Source organism: Schistocerca piceifrons, chromosome 1 (assembly GCF_021461385.2).
Source record: "Schistocerca piceifrons isolate TAMUIC-IGC-003096 chromosome 1, iqSchPice1.1, whole genome shotgun sequence".
Classification (NCBI taxonomy): Eukaryota; Metazoa; Arthropoda; class Insecta; order Orthoptera; family Acrididae; genus Schistocerca; species Schistocerca piceifrons.
Genome location: NC_060138.1, coordinates 1,213,242,656 through 1,213,262,345, shown reverse-complemented (window position 1 = coordinate 1,213,262,345; position 19,690 = coordinate 1,213,242,656). Strand labels below are relative to the sequence as shown.

Here is a 19,690-nt window from a genome sequence, read left to right as displayed (position 1 = left end):
GATGAAGAAAGGGAAATCAACATTTATAGCATTTTAGATTTAGAGAATGGTTTCGATAATACTGCCTGGAATAGACTCTTTGAAATTCTCCAGGAAGCAGGGATAAATTACAAGTTATCTACAATTTGTGCAGAAACCATACGGCAATTAGAAGAGGTGAAGACCATCAAAGGTAAGCAGTAGTTGAGAAGGGAGTGGAAAGCGGATTGAAGTCTGTCCCTGTTGGTACTAAGACTGTACACTGAACAAGGAGTGAACGAAGCCAAGCAGATAATTAGAGTGGGAATTCAAGTTCAGGGAGAAGACATAAACTTGCCCCCCCTTCTTGCTGCGGTGTACCGTATGTCTCTAGAAGAGCGTAGCGTTCCAAAGGATTGGAAAAGGGAACAGGTCATCTCCGTTTTCAAGAAGGGACGTCGCAGAACTATAGACCTATATCCCTAACATCGATCAGTTGTAGAATTTTGGAACACGTATAATGGCTTTTCTGGAGACTAGAAATCTACTGTGTAGAAATCAGTACGGATTTCGAAAAAGACGATCGTGTGAAACCCAGCTCGCGCTATTCGTCCACGAGACTCAGAGGGCCATAGACACGGGTTCCCAGGCAGATGCCGTGGTTCTTGACTTCCGCAAGGCGTTCGATATAGTTACCCACAGTCGTTTAATGAACAAAGTAAGAGCATATGGACTATCAGACCAACTGTGTGATTGGACTGAAGAGATCCTAGATAACAGAACGCAGCATGCCATTCTCAATGGAGAGACGTCTTCCGAAGTAAGAGTGATTTCAGGTGTGCCGCAGGGGAGTGTCGTAGGACCGTTGCTATTCACAATAAATATAAATGACTTTGTGGATAATATCGGAAGTTCACTGAGGCTTTTTGCGGATGATGCTGTAGTATATCGAGAGGTTGTAACAATGGGAAATTGTACTGAAATGCAGGAGGATCTGCAACGAATTGACGCATGGTGCAGGGAATGGCAATTGAATCTCAATGTAGACAAGTGTAATGTGCTGCGAATACATAGAAAGAAAGATCCATTATCATTTAGCTACAATATAGTAGGTCAGCAACTGGAAGCAGTTAATTCCATAAATTATCTCGTAGTAGGCATTAGGAGTGATTTAAAATGGAATGATCATATAAAGTTGATCGTCAGTAAAGCAGATGCCAGACTGAGATTCATTGGAAGAATCCTAAGGAAATGCAATCCGAAAACAAAGGAAGTAGGTTACAGTACGCTTGTTCGCCCACTGCTTGAATACTGCTCACCGGTGTGGGATCCGTACCAGATAGGGTTGGTAGAAGAGATAGAGAAATCCAACGGAGAGCAGCGCGCTTCGTTACAGGATAATTTAGTAATCGCGAAAGTGTTACAGAGATGATAGATAAACTCCAGTGGAAAACTCTGCAAGAGAGACGCTCAGTAGTTCGGTACGGGCTTTTGTTAAAGTTTGGAGAACATACCTTCACCGAAGTCAAGCAGTATATTGCTCCCTCCTACGTATATCTCGCGAAGAGACCATGAGGATAAAATCAGAGAGATTAGAGCCCACACAGAGGCATACGGACAATCTTTCTTTCCACGAACAATACGAGGCTAGAATAGAAGGGAGAACCGATAGAGGTACTCAAAGTACCCTCCGCCACACACCGTCAGGTAGCTTTCGGAGTATGGATGTAGATGTAGATGTAGAGTATGTGATTTGCCGATCAAGTTGTAATTCTGTAGGTGACGGCATGAGATTTGAATGATCAATTGAACGGAACGGACAGTGTCTTGAAAAGATATTATAAGACGAATATAAACAAACTTAAGGTAATGGAATGTAGTAGAATTAAATTAGGCTATTCTGAGGAAATCAGATCAGAAAGTGTTGTACCCGCGACTGGAACGATCGCGGGGTGGCCGAGAAAGCGCGACGGGACCAAACGGAGAGCGGCCCGCGAACAAACAAACGAACGGAAAGGTCGGACACGAAACAACGACGGACGATCGACAGAGACCTTACGACGACAACACGCAAGAAGCAACGGAGTGACAGAGAAAACCAAACGAATGCAAGGCGTCCACTAGTAATGAAAACAAAGAACGGCGATACGTCAAGGCGCACGCGACGATTAGACTCGCTGGCTGAGCGAGAGGCGGGTGCTATAGGCCGCTGGGTCCTCGTGTTCGACTGCGGCGCCCTCACACATGTGGGCCGGGAGGCTTTCGCCGCGACGGCTTACGGCGCGATGGCGCAGAGACCTCTAGGGGTCTTCGACGTCCATGACGTCTGGCGCGGATTCAAATACCGCGGCGCGCGGTAGCTGGGGAATGAGACACTAAAAGCAGTAGGTGAGCATTGTTATTTGGGCGATAAGTAACTACGTTGGATGAAGCAGAGAGGATATAATATGCAGATTGGTAATCACAAGAAAAAATTATGAAAAATAGAACGTAAGCATATTCAAATGAATGTTCTGGCAGAACTCATACCGAGATGCAGAGGCTTGCAGAGGTCCAGCCCGGGTAGCCGCACGTATTGATGCGGCCGCTTCCGAGACGGGAAGTGAGCTCGCCCGGAAGATTAACGACGATGGGCCGCTGTGTCTGCCAGTCTAGAAGCTGTTTTTAGGCGGTTTTCCACAGCCCACGAGGTGGATACTGGGTTGGTTTCCATTTTTCATCTTAAATATAAGCTACGCAAATACTTAGAACAGTTTCTCACATTTACACGCAGACGGGTTGGGTACACTGTTTCTGTACTGGGGGGGAGGGCGGGGGGGGGGGGGAAGAGGCCAATGACCTTAGTTGTTTGGCCTTCATAAACACTTAACCAGCACAGCACCACAGCTGGGAGAGAACAGACTTCCGTGGAGAGCGCTGCATCAAACCAGTCTTTGAGTTAAACACTAGAACAACAACAACAACAATAAGTTACAGAAGTTAAAAAAACTTGTTAGTGTTGCTCCTAGAAATGAGCAGGTGTGGCGCCACACACCGCTATATAACTGTCTCACCGCTCAAAGCCGACCTACGCATCTCCAGGTTGAACGCGCTCAGGAATAAGGCTAGGCGCAACTTGAGACGCGTATAGCGCGTGTGGCGCGACGCAGCGCAGCGCGTGTTTTTGTAACATCCCAGGTTCAAATGTGACCGCGCAAATTGCGACGCGACGCGAGTGGGACGCGACACGCGCCTGCGCCAGGTCGCGCGGCGTTGTGGTTGAGGCACAGTTCCTCGCGCCGCGCGTCGCGCTTGCCTCGCGAGCACCGTGGGAAATTTGAGGCGGGGAGCGGAAAACTAGCACGGTAATCACAGAGCTCAATAGCTTACGAAAAACCTCGTAGTATCGGTTTGCAGCAACATAACTGAAGAAATTTCATGTTTATTTTCATACAAGGAAGCTCTTGTTTCGCTAGCTGTCGATAACTCTTAAAAAATTACAGTCACTGGAGTGAAATAAATAAAAAGGGAAGTATAAGTAGTGATATATCGCCATAGATAAGAAAGTTCCGTGTATTTAATAATTGGCAAAACACTCTCCTCCTTGTGTGCTGTCATTCGCCAAACTTTCGTTTCGATGTCTCGAGTGGTTTAGGAGATACGAGAGATGTTGCGAGTATTTCATTCTCGCGGGCGTGAGATCGGAAGTGAGCGCGCTACATGGGATCCATTTTCTCGAGATCGGAGGCAGATAGAGATCTCCTCCCAAGTCTAAACAAAAATTCAGCATGTTAGCTGAATTTCATACAAAGTAACATATGGTGTAATACGCCCCAAACGCAAAATCATAGCGACCCCTAATTTTCGTTGCAATCTTTTTGAGTTTTGCGTAGTGTCTCACTAAAATGTGTACATCACAACAAGAATGGTCATTAGCGAGGTGATGGGCACTTCGTCACGAAGCTGACATATAAACGCTACAAGTAAGGCAAAAATCATATATTTTCAGAGAATAGTTTCTGTAAAATCGTTTGAGAAAGATAAGAGGTTGCGCGTGCTTCGGTTCAGTCAGCGCAGAGCGTCGCCAGTCGGCGCGTGTGAAATATGGTGTACGCGTCGCAATATGCGCTGCATCCGCGCGACCCGTGCGTATCGCGCTGTAGTCTAGTGTCACGTCACACGTGCTATACGCTTCTCAATTTGCGCCTAGCCTATTAGTGTGTGGACTGTGCAGCGTCGGTCCTAGGAGGGATCCGGTTAATGAGCAGCGGGTTGCCTACCTTGTCGATACCAGCAGGGATCGGGTGGATGTGATGCGGGTTGCCTACCTTGTTGAGCGCCTCGAGCAGGTCCCTGCGGCGGAAGCCGATGGGCGGGTCGATGAGATGCGGGTTGCCTACCTTGTTGAGCGCCTCCAGCAGGTCCCTGCGGCGGAAGCCGATGGGCTTCTCGACGACGCGTTTTCCGAGCGCCAGCTCGACGGGGTAGACGCGGCTCAGCGTGAAGTGCGAGAAGGCGACCAGCTCGAACTCGCTGGCCAGCGGGCGCCCCCTGTCCAGCAGTTCGGCGGCCGCCAGCCGCTGGCGCACGTGGCGCGCGCACTCCTCTCCGGACAGGCCGTCCGCTGGAGCTGGAGGCAGCGTCTGGAGGCCGAGGACGGCCTCTGCAGAGTGCGGCGACGCGGCCGCCGGCCGGCCGGACGAGTTGCTGGGGGTGGCAGCCGCAGGGGCAGCTGCTGGCGCCACGTTACCTGCGCACGGGGAGGGGCGCACGGTACTGCAACAGTGACGGAAGCAGGCTACGGAAGTGGAAAAAAAATGAGTCGAGGTGCGCTCACCGTTACACAGCTGATGAACCTACCGGCAAGTACAATAGAAAAAATTTTAGTGACGTGTCAGAAACACGAAGAACTGCATTGCAGCCTAAATACAGAAGGGTTGCCGGCCGGCGTGGCCGAACGGTTCTAGACGCTACAGTCTTTAAGCGCACGACCGCTACGGTCGCAGGTTCGAATCCTGCTTCGGTCATAGATGTGTGTAATGCCCTTAGGTTAGTTAGGTTTGAGTAGTTCTAAGTACCAGGGGACTGACGACCTTAGAAGTTCAGTCCCATAGTGCTCATAGCCATTTGAACCAGAAGAGTTACCGTTTATTCTTTTCCAAAAACTGGCTCTGAGCACTATGGGACTTAACATCTGAGGTCATCAGTCCCCTAGAACTTAGAACTACTTAAACCTAACCAACCTAAGGACATCACACACATCCATGCCCGAGGCAGGATTCGAACCTGCGACCGTAGCGGTCGCGCGTTTCCAGGTTGAAGGGCCTAGAACCGCTCGGCCACAACGGCCGGCTATTATTTTGCGGTTTCGGTATTAGCTAGCATCCTAGCATGAAGGGAAAGCTGTAGGTCAAACGGATAAGCAATTCGTCTTTCCTTCAGATGAACTGAAAGTCTTGTACATAGCAGCAGGCAGCGACTGTAGAATGACGGATACAGTGGGAATGAAACTGGGTGGCAATATGATTCCCATTGTATCCAGAACTGAAAGTGCTCGAAGTTACAAGGTCAACAAGGTTTAGAAAACAAACAAATATGAATATTGCGAGTTTATGGCATATTCGTCTACACCTAGACATATGCTCTGCAAAGTACCTTACGTGGTGTGGTAAGAATTATTGTCGGCAAACGTCCGCATTACCTCTAATTTCTCGGAGTTTCTGATTGTGGTCTTTTGACGAGAAGTATATAGTAACATGTAGTATGTTGTCCCACCCTGTGCTGGAGTTTGCTAAGCACCTCCTTAACGTCTTCACCTACCTGCGGCGAAACGGGCCGCTCTTCGTTGGATCTTATCTGTCTCTTTTAGTAATCGAACCCGGTAAGGGTCGTAAACGGATGGGCAATATTCATGAATCCAGTAATGTGTCGCTAATATTGTAACCGTACAGTAGTGGATTTCATGTATTCCTGCAGTTCGGTTGCCTTCTGGCGTTGCTTCCTTCTTATAGTCCGCTGCAATATATGTGAACAGCCTCACGAATCTTCCGTCGCTATCCACTAGATCATTTAATACACTGTAAACAATAACTGTCCAATCACAGTTCCTTGAGGTACTCCTTAAAATTTCCTTTACACCTGACTTCGATCCGGTAAAAAAATGGTTCAAATGGCTCTGAGCAGTATGGGACTTAGCTTCTGAGGACATTAGTCCCCTAGAACTTAGAACTACTTAAACATAACTAACCTAAGGACATCACAGACCACAATGCCCCAGGCAGGATTCGAACATGCCACCGTAGCGGTCGCGCGGTTCCAGACTGTAGCTCGTAGAACCGCTCGGCCACTCCGGCCGGCTCGATCCGGTAAGAGCGACGAGTTTTGTTCTGGTCCCATTCTCGGTGAGCTCAAGTTTTGTTTACTAAACGAAAGGGGACCTGTATGAAGTGCCTTCCTGAAGGAACAGGAAATCAGCTTTAGCGCTCTGGATCTCATGGACGAAGAGAGAGACTAGAGACCTGAAATGAGAATGAACTTTTTCGCGATGACACTCTTGCCTAAAATATTGTCGGGCGACAAATGACGCTACAAGAAGTCCGAGAACATTTTATAAAGAAGTGAGTTGATTCTTGCAATATCTGTTTGCGGAATCCATGTTGATTTTTGGAGAGGAGATTTTAGTTCCCAAAAATGTCATACTACATGAAAATAATACGTATTCCATAATTGTACAATAGATTGACGACAGATTCATGAGCCCACAATTATGCGCGTGAGGCCTGCCTTTAACAATATAGCCATGCACAATTGCGATACCCACCCATCCTCACTACTTACTTAAGCCAAGGACAGTGCATTGCCTCCCACTTTGGGAATGCTTTGAGCCTTCTGCTTGGAAAATTGGCTGCAGCTTTTTTAAACCAAGGCCTTCAGCCGTTTTGGAGTATGGTTTCTTATTGGTCATAAAGCTTGGGCCTTCTGCCTATTGAAAGGTTATTTATCGGCCTTTGGCCGCTTCAAAAAAAAATAAAAACTCAATCTATCTGACCAGCCAAGTCTGACATCGCTTGGCCTTAAATACTATTGAAGGTTAAAGCCTAGGGCCTTCTGTCATATATATATATATATATATATAATTCATGGGCCTTCAGCCGTTTCAGAATTAAAGACGTTTTCTGTCGATATTCAAGCTTAGAATTTGCGCTGTAATGTTTGGACAACTAAATAAAGTGTTATGTTTGGAGTGGAACTGACAGACGCTCATTCTGGCCCCCTCCCACAATTCCTACTACTTGTCCTGTCCTGCGGGTTTAGCAGGGCGTTTCAGCCCCCTTCTGGAAACTGGATACAGCTATTTTGTTTGTTACAGAATTCTCTCTGATTTTTAGAAATCATTGCTGCAACTCCACTAAACTGCAGAGTTAACATTATTGAACGCAAAAAGAAATACTGCAGTCTTAGTAATCACTGCATACCTTGGGTTTCTTAGGTGTCACTCAGCGGCTGCGGTTTACGTGCTGTTTTGCAATCAAGATGGATACGTACATTTGCAGAATAGTGTCCACATAATATCTTCAATCCTTTTGTCCCGTTTCCACGTTGAGCCCTAAACGAGATGCAGAGAGGACCGATACAACACCGTGGCGCTCGGCGACTGCCAATTCATAAATATGGGAGCAGTATATGTGCCAGTCTTCAGTCCCCAGCTCCCGTAAGGATGCCTCCCTCCCTTGATGGACGACGGAATATCAGTAGTACTTTACCATTTGTCTGTGGAAAAAGAAAACCCTCGAGGGCTCCTACATTCAGTTTTACACGACGGAGGGTTTGTAGTACGCTAAGATGTAAATAGCCATGCTGTATTCTAGGTGTGAACCTCCATACTTAATGACGAATACAGCAGTTGAAATAGAAAATACCGTTTTCTGCTCCTAAATAGAGGGGGAAAATTTCAAGAGCGGCAAACGTGCTCTTCAGGAGTGGCACCTTATCAAAGTCTGGCAACGCAGTGCAACATGCAGTTACAGGCATACGAATTCGACATCACTGTTGGCAAACTACTCAATAATGTGACAAACCAGAGCAGTCCTGGGATGCCAAAAGTTGATTCTACCAAACAGTTTTAGTCTGAGTTATTGAAAACAGCCACAAGTCGCTTTTAGTATTTTTATTTGCCGGTTTCGGTCTTCAAATGAACAAGAGCATCATTAGAATATGCAGTTTGCAGCTAGCTAACAGCACTAAAGATTGCGTCTAAAGTTGGCTGAAAGCACTAAAATTTACACTGGTTGTACGAATAGTACAGCACTGGTTACGTTTAAAGCACATTAAATTTACTACTGTAATTTTCAAAAACATAGTTTTAACAGTCGCTCCCTCTGTAGACAAAGCCTGCACTTGCTTTCGGGAGATTTTCCACAGTTATCACGTCGTTTATCGGCTCTGCGCTACACTTTACGGAACCAACCCAAAAACATTTAGTCTTTACAATATGTTTTGTCCAACTTCAGTTGTGTTAATCTAAACTATCGTGATGCGATAAACCTATTAATGAGAACAGCTGTCAAGTTTTATAGGTAAAGTGTTATGGATGTCATCAAATTTGAATGAACCTTTTAAAAAATTTATTCTGTTCCTTCACTTCGAGGGGTATTAATGGGATATTGTTGTTATTGTTCGTCATGATTATTTCAATTATTTTTTTCCTATTTCAGATTTTTAATTTTCAGTTTCAGCCTGGAATTACAGAGGTTATTTTTGTGCATTTCTTCTTACCTCGTTTAGTAGCACTTTAGATACCCTGGATTTAATTGTGTGGGGATGTAATCTTAAATATTTTGTGAAAAATGTGGCATCCATATTCATATTAATAACATCAAAAGATATACTTTACATATGCTATTGAAACGTGATTGCTGTTTCGATGCATGAGTAATCTACCTTAAAAATACTAAGCTGACAAGTATCAGTATTTTGGGGTACAATAAGTTTTGTGTACTTTCTGTGAAATTTATTTCTTGGTGCATGACAAGTTTCCAGAGTCACCAAATCAGTTACAACAAAACTTGTAAGTTTTGAATCTTTCCCTCTCTAGGAAAAATTTCTGCGAACACCCATGCTTATAATATTAATAAGTAAGTATCGTAATCACTGGCACACCATATGGCAAACAGCTCTAGAACTTAGGATTGGGTCGTCTTTCTAACAATGACGTTGAAACCTGGCGTGCGCAATGGCGCTATGTTTCCACACAGGACTTTTTAGTCACAGAGTGCGTCGTTAGGATGACGTCTGAGACACAGGGCGGGCTCCTTATTTACCGGCTGCACTCGTATACATTTTGTGGTCGCGATTTAACAGTAGGTGAGTTTCTCGCACGTGTGGCACTTGTGGGATGCTGTGGACAGAAAAAAACCTTCCATAGGCCCGGCCTTTGTTTATACATCCGAAAACGCATTACACAAGTAACTGTACAGTGAATATTAATGAGCTGTCACAAATTTTGGATAGGAAGCAATTCTGAACCATTGTTGATGCCAATCCACCTCTCAACAAAATTAAGACGGTCGTCGACGCCACCATCACAAAGCTGTAAGACTGAGGTTTAGATTAAGCCGTATTATAAATTGTAAATTTCAGTCAGTCTTTAGAAAACTGTAATTTCATTTAATATAGCGTATTTCATCATTGTTAAGTGTGTATGCTAGTCTGCATTATTATCATTACCTGTGACTGGTTCCTAATACCAAGATTCGTATTTGCGTGAACTAGTATTGTAAATGTATTGCAGAATTATAGAGAGTTGTATCAAATATTGTTCCTTTGACAAATTCATGAGTTAATGCATACGAAGAGGCCTTCATTCTAGTATTTTTTATTAAGGAGTAATTAGTTAATTGCCTGCCGGTGTGGCCGTGCGGTTAAAGTCGCTTCAGTCTGGAACCGCGTGACCGCTACGATCGCAGGTTCGAATCCTGCCTCGGGCATGGATGTGTGTGATGTCCTTAGGTTAGTTAGGTTTAATTAGTTCTAAGTTCTAGGCGACTGTTGACCTCAGAAGTTAAGTCGCATAGTGCTCAGAGCCATCAGAGCCAATTAGTTAATTTAATTTGAATACTGGCACTAAACAGGTTAAATTTGGAAAGGACTTCAGTTTTGTTTCTATGTCATTGTGTACTGATCGCTTGTGTGCAATACCCGGCCGTATAGTCGTGCGTGTTAAAGCGCTGCCTCCGAGCTGGGAGGTACTCAGCCCCGCATCAGATCCGCCCGGTGGATTAAAGACGAGGGTCCGTGTTTCGGCCAGTCTGTGTGTGGTATTCAGGCGGTTTCCCACATCTGACTAGGTGAATACTGGGCTGGAGCCTAAGTCCCGTCTCAATTACACGCTTCGTAAACTTTTAGAATAACACTATGGTTTTACAGTTGGAGGTACACACAATCCGTCCTGCAGGGTAAAGGGAAGGAGACAGGAATGGCATTCGGCCATGCCTGTAACTAAACATGTCAGATCCGTTGATAACCATGCCGACCCTCCGCAGATGAGGGAGAAGGCACAAGAAAAGGAGAATAAGAAGAAGTTCTTCGCTTGGTGTGCAGCATTTCGCTGTTGCTTAAACAGTTGATGTTTCATAGAGACTTTTCTACTTTTGTTATGCTTAATTCAACTGAAAACAAATTTGATAAGGTAAATCCTTAGTGCAATGTGACGTCTATGTACTGCCGTGTTCAACATCATTTCAGTGTTGCAGTAATCTTAGTCTGCTTTCCATACTAAGATTTTTCTGTCAAAATTATTGATTACTGTGGTTCAGGAATTCGAAATTCGGCAATTGGAGGAAATATTTGCTTCAGTAGGCACGATAAATAAGTAATAGAGTTGCAGGTTATGTATGGCACTGCTGCAAACAATTTGTTTGGAGTGAAGAGTATCCAACTAGACTGGCGGCCATAGTAGTTCGAAATTATCCAGTTCATTTCAAGCTAGCAAATTATTCAGTCAATACAAATATGTATTTTTTTGAAAGATCAGCACCAGCTTCAGTTATTTTATTCATTTAGCAAATTATTCAGCCAATACAAATATGTATTTCTTTGAAAGGTCAGCAAAAACTTCAGTTATTTTATTCATTACTAAGTCTATATCAAAAGTATTTTCATAATCGAGCGAGTTGTGCTTGTTTCCCAGTATTGGGGACCGATAGCCTTGCTTCCGAGAATGCTAGGTACTCTTCAACATTGTCACGTGGTTTAACCGACTGCAGTGTGGGGACGTTACACACTAACGGACAAAGGCCTAGAGTCTTTAAATATTCGCCCCACTCTGCTCTTCCGCACAATCTGGTGTTACTTGACCACCTTCCATAGCCTCGGTCTTTTTCTCTACATCTGAACAAGCGTTACACAAGTAACTGTACAGTGAATGGGGGTGGGTACATCGCAATCACACCAGTATTATCGATTGTCTTCCTTATACTGTTCGTGTACTGGGCGAGGGAAAGATGAACGTCTTCCTTCCAAAAAATTCCCAGTTACGTACTCAGAGTGCTTCTGTTACACCTTCGGGTGGACTAGATCAAACTGTTACGGTCCTAACAGCCCGTCTCTGAATTTGTTCGATTTCCGTTGTCACGGGTACTTGGTAGTGAATACAAACACTGGACCAATAGAACTGCTCGCACTACCGTATTCTATGCGTTTTTCTTTACGGATGTGCTCCATTTCCCAGAAAAATCGAAGCCTGCCTTTTGATAAAAGTAATTTTACATGATCGTTCCATTTCATGTTGGTTCTTACTATTATGCGTAAATACTATGTGGATGTTATGTTAACGGCCGATTTGGCCGAGCGGTTCTAGGCGCTTCAGTCTGGAACCGCGCTGCTGGTACAGTCAGAGCTCCGAATCCTGCCTCTGGCATGCATGTGTGTGATGTCCTTAGGTTAGTTGCGTTTAAGTAGTTCTAAGGCTAGGGGACTGATGACCTCAGATGTTAAGTCCCATAGTGCTTGGAGCCGTTTGAACCATTTGATGTTATGTACCCAAATTGTTCAGCATAATCTCCTAATCAGATACTATCTGGTTCTATCTATTTGTTTTAGGCATTGTCTTATACCTACCCACATTTACAAAAGGCTGCTATTAACTAGAGCAAGTGGAAATTTGCGTGGTCTTTCTGCTCTTTCTTACCGCCGTCCAACGACCAGACTTTCCTTTACATGGCAGCATTGTCATGATCAGGTCTGATAAATCGTTTATTATTATGTTATTTACTTTTTGACCCTACTAGACCACGCGATGTACTTACAGAAATGCGTTTTGGCTTCTCTTTGCGCCCAACTCAGTTTCGTTCTCTCAGAATGGGCTCCTTTCCACTCTTGAAACCAAGTTGTTGAGGTCTCCCTGGGTTTTTCTGCCAGACCAACAGTACAGTTGTGAATTTTATGCCTAAAAACGTTTCTGTGTGCTCCCTTCGGGCCTTCTTTTACTGCTTCGATTCACTTTATTGTTTCAATTTTACCTTTACTGCTACACCAATATAATTTTACAAACTATTTTGTTAGTGTGGTTATCTTCATTCCCTTCATATGCCCACAGAATTTAATACTGCTTGCGAATTAACGATCGCACACTTTTAAGTTTATTCGTTTGCTCTTCTGTATGTTCCTTCTTCAACATAATTTGGTCCTAAAATTTGCCTGGTTCCTTCTTGTTCTCTGTTTTGCTTTTCTTCATTGTATTTCTGGATAAAATAACTATTTCACCCCATAAAGAGACATTGCTTTGATGACGCCGTTGTAATGTATTAGTTTTGTGTATTCTGAAATTAGTTTTTTATTGTAGATAACTTTTGTAAGTCTGAATCCTATTTCCATTTTGTAGGAACGAATTTCCTAATCAGTCTTTTCAGCCCAAAATTTTCTCTTGTTTACATTACAAGTTTGGGACCAGACCGTTTCTAGACACATATCCTGTGTTTTCAAATGATATTTTGGGCCCAACTGTTTCTTTAAAAATTCTGTTTGTTTTTGTGGAAGTCAGAACATAGAATCACCAAGTCATTTTTCAAAACTAGGCAGTCTGAATATTTGGCTTCAAAATTTGATTGGTTCCTCAACGTAAGTTTTTGGCACTCTTGGATAACCTTTTCTAATACAAAAATGAAAGGTTACTGAGAGAGTCCATCTCCCTTGAGTTCTAAGCTTGTTACATTTTTCTATTTTTTATTTTTATTTTTTAAATCTGCAAAGGCAGAAACCACGTTTTTATGTCTGAGAATTACCTTCAGAACTAGAATTTGTTCTGGGCAAGATCTTTTTGGCCTGAAAACTGCTTGTTATTCACCTATTTTCTATTAAAGTTGTAGTTCTGCTCAGTCCAGGGAACACTGCGATAGAATTTTTGAATTGGGCAGAAAGAGGGGAAGTTATAACATTTATGACAAATTAGTCAATCCAAGTGTAACATAGTGCAACCAGGAAATCGGTGCGAAACCTTGACACTTTTATAGTTTTAAATAATGCCAGCGTTTGGAATAAATGCAGTCGTTGGGATAAGGTTAGTCGTAGGAATGAAGAGAAAACATCTTTAAAATTGAACCGAACGGCGTGAAATAATTATCATGAGTTTGTGATACAGTCTTGCATATACATTTCCAGGTGTCTAAAAATGGATTTTGAATTCGGAATGTTTGGTTCTGGCTTATGCACTGGGCAGAGTTCAGCGGATGTCAGTACGGCCACATAACCTACAAATTTAACTTGGCAAACATTTTCTGTTACAGTAAGCACGTTAGACCGTAGTAGCAATAGGTAAATGACAATTCAAGGTGACAATGACAAATATGTTTGTCGTTTCGGACACTATATTTGTTTAGAAAAGTCACCTTGTAGGACGGTTAGAGATAATGGACTATCGCAGTTGTCATGGTTATTGTCCACAACAATGTTGTATATGATAATTATCGTGCTAATAAGTACTTTAAAACAAATAAAATGGTATTTATAATAAGATAATATGAAAATTATTCGTGATTAATAAGTTAGCATCGTAAAATATATGGGTGAATATGGGCATGCAAGATGCCCTTTTGCCTACGTTAAAATTTGCCACAAATAGCAAGTTTTAGCGCAGTGTCAGAAGCCGGTTAAAAAAACCTTTTTAACGATACCTCAGTCATCTCTGCATGATTGTCCGCCTGCTTAGCTGTGTGGTAACGCGTTCGCTTCCCGGCCGAGTTGGAGATTTTCTCCGCTCGGGGACTGGGTGTTGTGTTTTTCTCATCATCATTTCATTCTCATCTCCTACGCACAAGTCGCCCAATGAGGCGTCGACTTAAATAAGACTTACATTTGGCGGCCGAACTTCCCTGTATGGGGCCTCCCCGCCAACGATGCCATACGCTCATTTCATTTCTGCACGATTAGTATCTGTCGAGAAAAAGTGATGTTGACTTGAGAAATGATATATATGATATGCAGCAAGCCCCAATGTTGAAGCGTCGTTGCGGCAAGTTGATGCTTAAAAACGCACTCTGGGCGGCATAGTCGCTTACTATTGCCTCAGCCAAGCAGACCCTTAATTGGTAGCAAGGATTGTGCCGGCCTCTGAGTGGCCGAAAACTTTGAGGCAGAAAGTTCAGTGTCATAGCTGACTCGAGTCGACTGGCAAAGGTCGGTCATGCAGTAAGGTCGTTCTAAAAACGTTTGCTAAATGCTTTAATTCTTACATTCTAAATGTCAATTGCGTCAAGAGAGTGATTTATACACTGAAGCGCCAAAGAAACTGGTATAGGTATGCGTATTCAAATACAGCCGGCCGCGGTGGCCGTGCGGTTCTAGCGCTGCAGTCCGGAACCGCGGGGCTGCTACGGTCGCAGGTTCGAATCCTGCCTCGGGCATGGATGTGTGTGATGTCCTTAGGTTAGTTAGGTTTAAGTAGTTCTAAGTTCTAGGGGACTGATGACCTCAGATGTTAAGTCCCGTTGTGCTCAGAGCCATTTGAACCAATTGACACCTGAAACCTCCAAAAAACTGATGCATGCATCATTAGGTTGACTCACACGTAACTGCAGAGCAGAATATTCGGAAGCACTAATTGTACTCTTAGACTTACGATAAAACCATCTGGATAGAATATTCACCTAATAATATCCGTATGATAGACTTAAAAACAAACTCCCTGAAATGATAGGTATTGGAAACTTGCGCAAAAGAATTCATAATTTTATAAAGCACTCAGCTTCAGCGTACGCACCCCGCGTACAGGGACTGTAGAGCAGTAGTACATATATATATATATATATATATATATATATATATATATATATATACATAGCTCTACAGCCCCTGTCATCTACTCATGCTCTGGGCTACAGCGCGGCAGGTTTACTTAAGCTGCACTGACGTTGCTGTATTTGCTCTCCAAACACGTAACCGCTGATGGCCTTATTAATGACATTAGGCCCCTACAGCAGCCTAAGCGAGACTAATGCAAACTTTCAGGAGTGTGGAAAACTCAAACGCAACGCTTTACATACATAGACATTTTACCGTATGATGTGCATCACTAGGGTTGGACCACTTACTATCCTTCCTGATGAAACATTCTCTGGTTTGCATTACTTGAAATGGAGCCACATGAAAAGACTGAGATGCTTTCGGGACTGCTTTAAGAGCACAAAGCACGTCATAATTGATCCCAGCTATCTGATGCAAATTATGCACGACGCTGTACATAAAGTTGACAATTAAACAAGTCATTAGAAAGGTGATTAGAGAAGAGGCGGCAGAACATAATGACATTTCGATGGAAATGATCAAAGCTTCAATAAATGGTTATGTAGGTATGTACATCTGAAAGAACAGACACCATTGTGTTAAAAATGGTTCAGATGGCTCTGAGCACTGTGGGACTTAACTTCTGAGGTCATCAGTCCCCTAGAACTTCGAACTACTTAAACCTAACTAACCTAAGGACATCACACACATCCATGCCCGAAGCAGGATTCGAACCTGCGACCATAGCGGTCACGCGGTTCCAGACTGAGGCGCCTAGAACCGCTCGGTCACCCCGGCCGGCTCCATTGTGTCGATTCACAGCCGTATATATATATATATATATATATATATACATGGCGATATAAATATTTGTATTTTTGCTGCTTTGAGGGCACTGAAATAACCCAATGGTGAAAGATCAAAATTGGTGCCGAACGCCGGCCGGAGTGGCCGTGCGGTTCTAGGAGCTACAGTCTGGAGTCGAGCGACCGCTACGGTCGCAGGTTCGCATCCTGCCTCGGGCATGGATGTGTGTGATGTCTTTAGGTTGGTTAGGTTTAAGTAGTTCTAAGTTTTAAGGTACTGATGACCTTAGATGTTAAGTCGCATAGTGCTCAGAGCCATTTGAACCATTTTTTTTGGTGCCGAACCGGTATTCGAACCCGGCTTTCCCGCTTTACGCGAGCGGCCGCCTTAACCGATTCGGCTATACGAGCTGGTTCCCTTGTCAACCCGAATCTCCATATGCCGCCCACGATGCCGGCATGTCGATCTTCCAGTCCAGATGCGTACTGCTGTCTGACCTCTCTCAGGAATACGGTAGGGCTGCGAGAGAAAAGGAATAATGGGCAGGAGGACACTACTCAGCATTGTGCGGCAAATCGAGATTTTGGTCTGACGGGGGACGTGCTCGGGTAGCGGAAACCGTTAAGGCAACCGCTCGCGTAAGCGTAAAATCCCAGTCTAGCACCAATTTTCATCTATCGCCGTTTAATTATTTCAAAGGTATTAATGGAGAAAAAGGCGAAAATTTGTTGGATCAAAAGGAATTTGCAAAATTGTGTACAGGATGTTTTAGAAACACCGTATTGTTCTCCTCCACTAGAAAGAAGATAGATGTGACTGTAGACATATCAACTCCCTTTCCATAATGTAAGCTATTCACTCAAATTTTACATTGTGGATGAAGTGTTATACTTTTGTCACGTAAAGGAACACGCTAATACAGCAAAATTGACAATTTACATTTGTAGAACGAAATTACATACAACGGATCAATGAATATGAATTACGGCTTTGTTTGGGATTCACAGATTTCGAAAAAGCCTTTCAGTGACATACTAGACATTGATTCAGCGTACGTCAGTACAAGCTTAAGTTTCCATTGAACTCTTCGAGGATAGTGAGAAACTGAGAACAGAAAGGATAATCAGTCAAGGGAACTCATTTTCACCAAAACTGCACTATCAGTCTGACGAAAATTTTCAGTCCTGAGAGCCGGGAAAGGAAGAAATCTGATAACATAGCTTACGTGAGCCACCATCTTTTCGCTGCTGGAACTGTATGGTTTCTCTCTAGTGTAGATGAACTTCAAAATCGAATGGAGCAACTTAATAGAATAAGTTATAAAGTATCGTAGAAAATCAATTACACTTAAATTAGAATAATATGTAATCAGTGTATCGACAACAAAATAGTAGAAATTAATAATGAAGTCACGGAACAACGTAACGAGTTTTTATGTTTAGGGTGGTTAAAGATATGAATTGATGGACAGGAAAATAAACAAATAGATAATTAAAAACGACTTCGAGTGCGTCTGGTGTGCTAAATACAATAGGACATTCAGAATAGAGATTCCGATGTGTGCGAAATCAATAATTTACTATTATTGTTTGTTATCAAATGGTTAAAATGGCTCTGAGCACTATGGGACTTAACATCTGTGGTCATCAGTTCCCTAGAACTTAGAACTACTTAAACCTAACTAGCCTAAGGACATCACACACATCCACGCCCGAAGCAGGATTCGAACCTGCGACCGTAGCGGTAACGCGTTCCAGACGGAAGCGCCTAGAACCGCACGGCCACACCAGCCGGCTGTTTGTTATCAGTCAGCGTCTATTGTAATGAGGGATGGAGCTTTAACGTGAGAACGAATCGAATACAGAGCTGCTCAGCGACAAAGAAGAGACGAATGTTATCAATTACTGAGGGAGCGCCGGCCGGAGTGGCCGAGCGGTTCTAGGCGCTTCAGTCTGGAACCGCGCGACAGCTACGGTCGCAGGTTCGAATCCTGCCTCGGCCATGGATGTGTGTGATGTCCTTAGGTTAGTTAGGTTTAAGTAGTTGTAAGTTCTAGGGGACTGATGACCTCAGATGTTAAGTCCCATAGTGCTCAGAGCCATTTTGAGCTGAGGAAGAAAGAGAAACAAGCAAATGGGTCAGGAAACAATATTGGAACGTAACGAAACTGAAAACGAGTTGAGGAAGACATGTACCCACGTGAATGGATGCCAGACGGCCCAAGGTAACTTTCTGCACAGTTCCAAGAGAGAATGTACACAAATGAACTCTGTTTCAAGAAGGAAAGTGGACAGTTGCCTCTCAACAGCCAAGAAGACTGTAGAGAACTTTTCAGTTATTTAAAAAAAAACTTATAAATTGAACTGAACCCACAAAACCAGTTCCTATAAACGAAACCAGATTAAAACAACCAAATGGAATTGAAACTGCTACATAAATCAAAAATGTCTGAAAAACAACAAAACATCTTTTAAGACTGTTGTTATAGAACTCCTGAACTCAGGTGATCCAAAAAAGTCTGAAAGAAATCACACTAATCATGCATAACATCTGACGGACTGAGAAAATTCCGGATGAAGTGTTGAAAACTGTATTGACAGTTGCGTTATAAGAAGGGCAAGAACTGATGTTGGCTCTACAACACCTTCACCTCGTTGGAGTGACTGTATCTCTATCTGTATCTGACTGTAACAGACCGCCGCACAAGTGAGAGCTGTCGTCCTAGATGTAGAACATCAGGGTCACCTCGCAGTTTTCCTGTAGCTCTCATACCTGATGTTTTCTAGAAGTTTCTCTCTCGCTGCAGAAGATGACGTCGGCCGTCTCTTTGTCGACGTTGTGGTGCTGTAACTGTGACAGTCTTAAAAAAAAATTGGTACTACCTTTGTTTGAAACTTTATTTCAAGGGATGCCATTTACTTCATGCTGTACTTCTTAACACAACAGTGTTAACTTTACTCACAATGTGTTCAAAACACGACGTACGTAACACTCGTGAATAATAATAATAATAATAATAATAATAATTACCGTTATTTCACATTCTTCCAAATTATGTGACTGCACTCAGCTCCGACTGATCCTTGTAGTTCAACATATCTTAACATCTTGCTAGAGCCGTAATTTACATGACTGTACAGTGGGGCTGCCGTCACTCCACTTCGACACTGAAGTGCCGAAGAAACTGGTATACCTACCTAAAATCGTGTAGGGCCCCAGCGACCAAACAGAAGTGCCGTAACACGACGTGGCATGGACTCGGCTAATGTCTGAAATTGTGCTGGCAGCAATTGACACCATAAATCCGTAAGAGTACTGTACAAGGAGATGGATATCTCTTCTGAACAGCACATTGCAAGGCATCTCAGATATGCCCAATAACATTCATGTCTGGGGAGTCTGGTGGTTAGCAGAAGTATTTAAACTCAGAAGTGTGTTCCTGGAGCCACTCTGCAGTAATTCTGGACGTGTGGGGTGTCACCTTGTCCCGCTAGAATTGCCCAAGTCCGTCGGAACGCAGAATGGAGATGAATGGATGTGGGTGATCAAACAGGATGCATACGTAGGTGTCACCTGTCAGAGTCGTATCTAGACGTATCAGGGGTCCCATATCACTGCAACTGAATAGCCAAAGAATGCGTATAGAATGCGTATTCAAATACAGAGATAC

The 19,690-nt window shown here is 43.5% G+C and overlaps 1 protein-coding gene across 1 annotated transcript in view; it reads right to left on the bottom strand.

Annotated features, from left to right (window-relative positions):
- LOC124779465 (chondroitin sulfate N-acetylgalactosaminyltransferase 2-like) overlaps window positions 1–19,690 on the bottom strand; it is a 395,654-nt gene that overhangs the window by 148,615 nt on the left and 227,349 nt on the right. Inside the window, exon 4 of the mRNA XM_047253713.1 lies at window positions 4,338–4,687. Coding sequence (XP_047109669.1) covers window positions 4,338–4,687 — 350 coding nt within the window. The remainder of the gene's footprint in view (window positions 1–4,337; window positions 4,688–19,690) is intronic.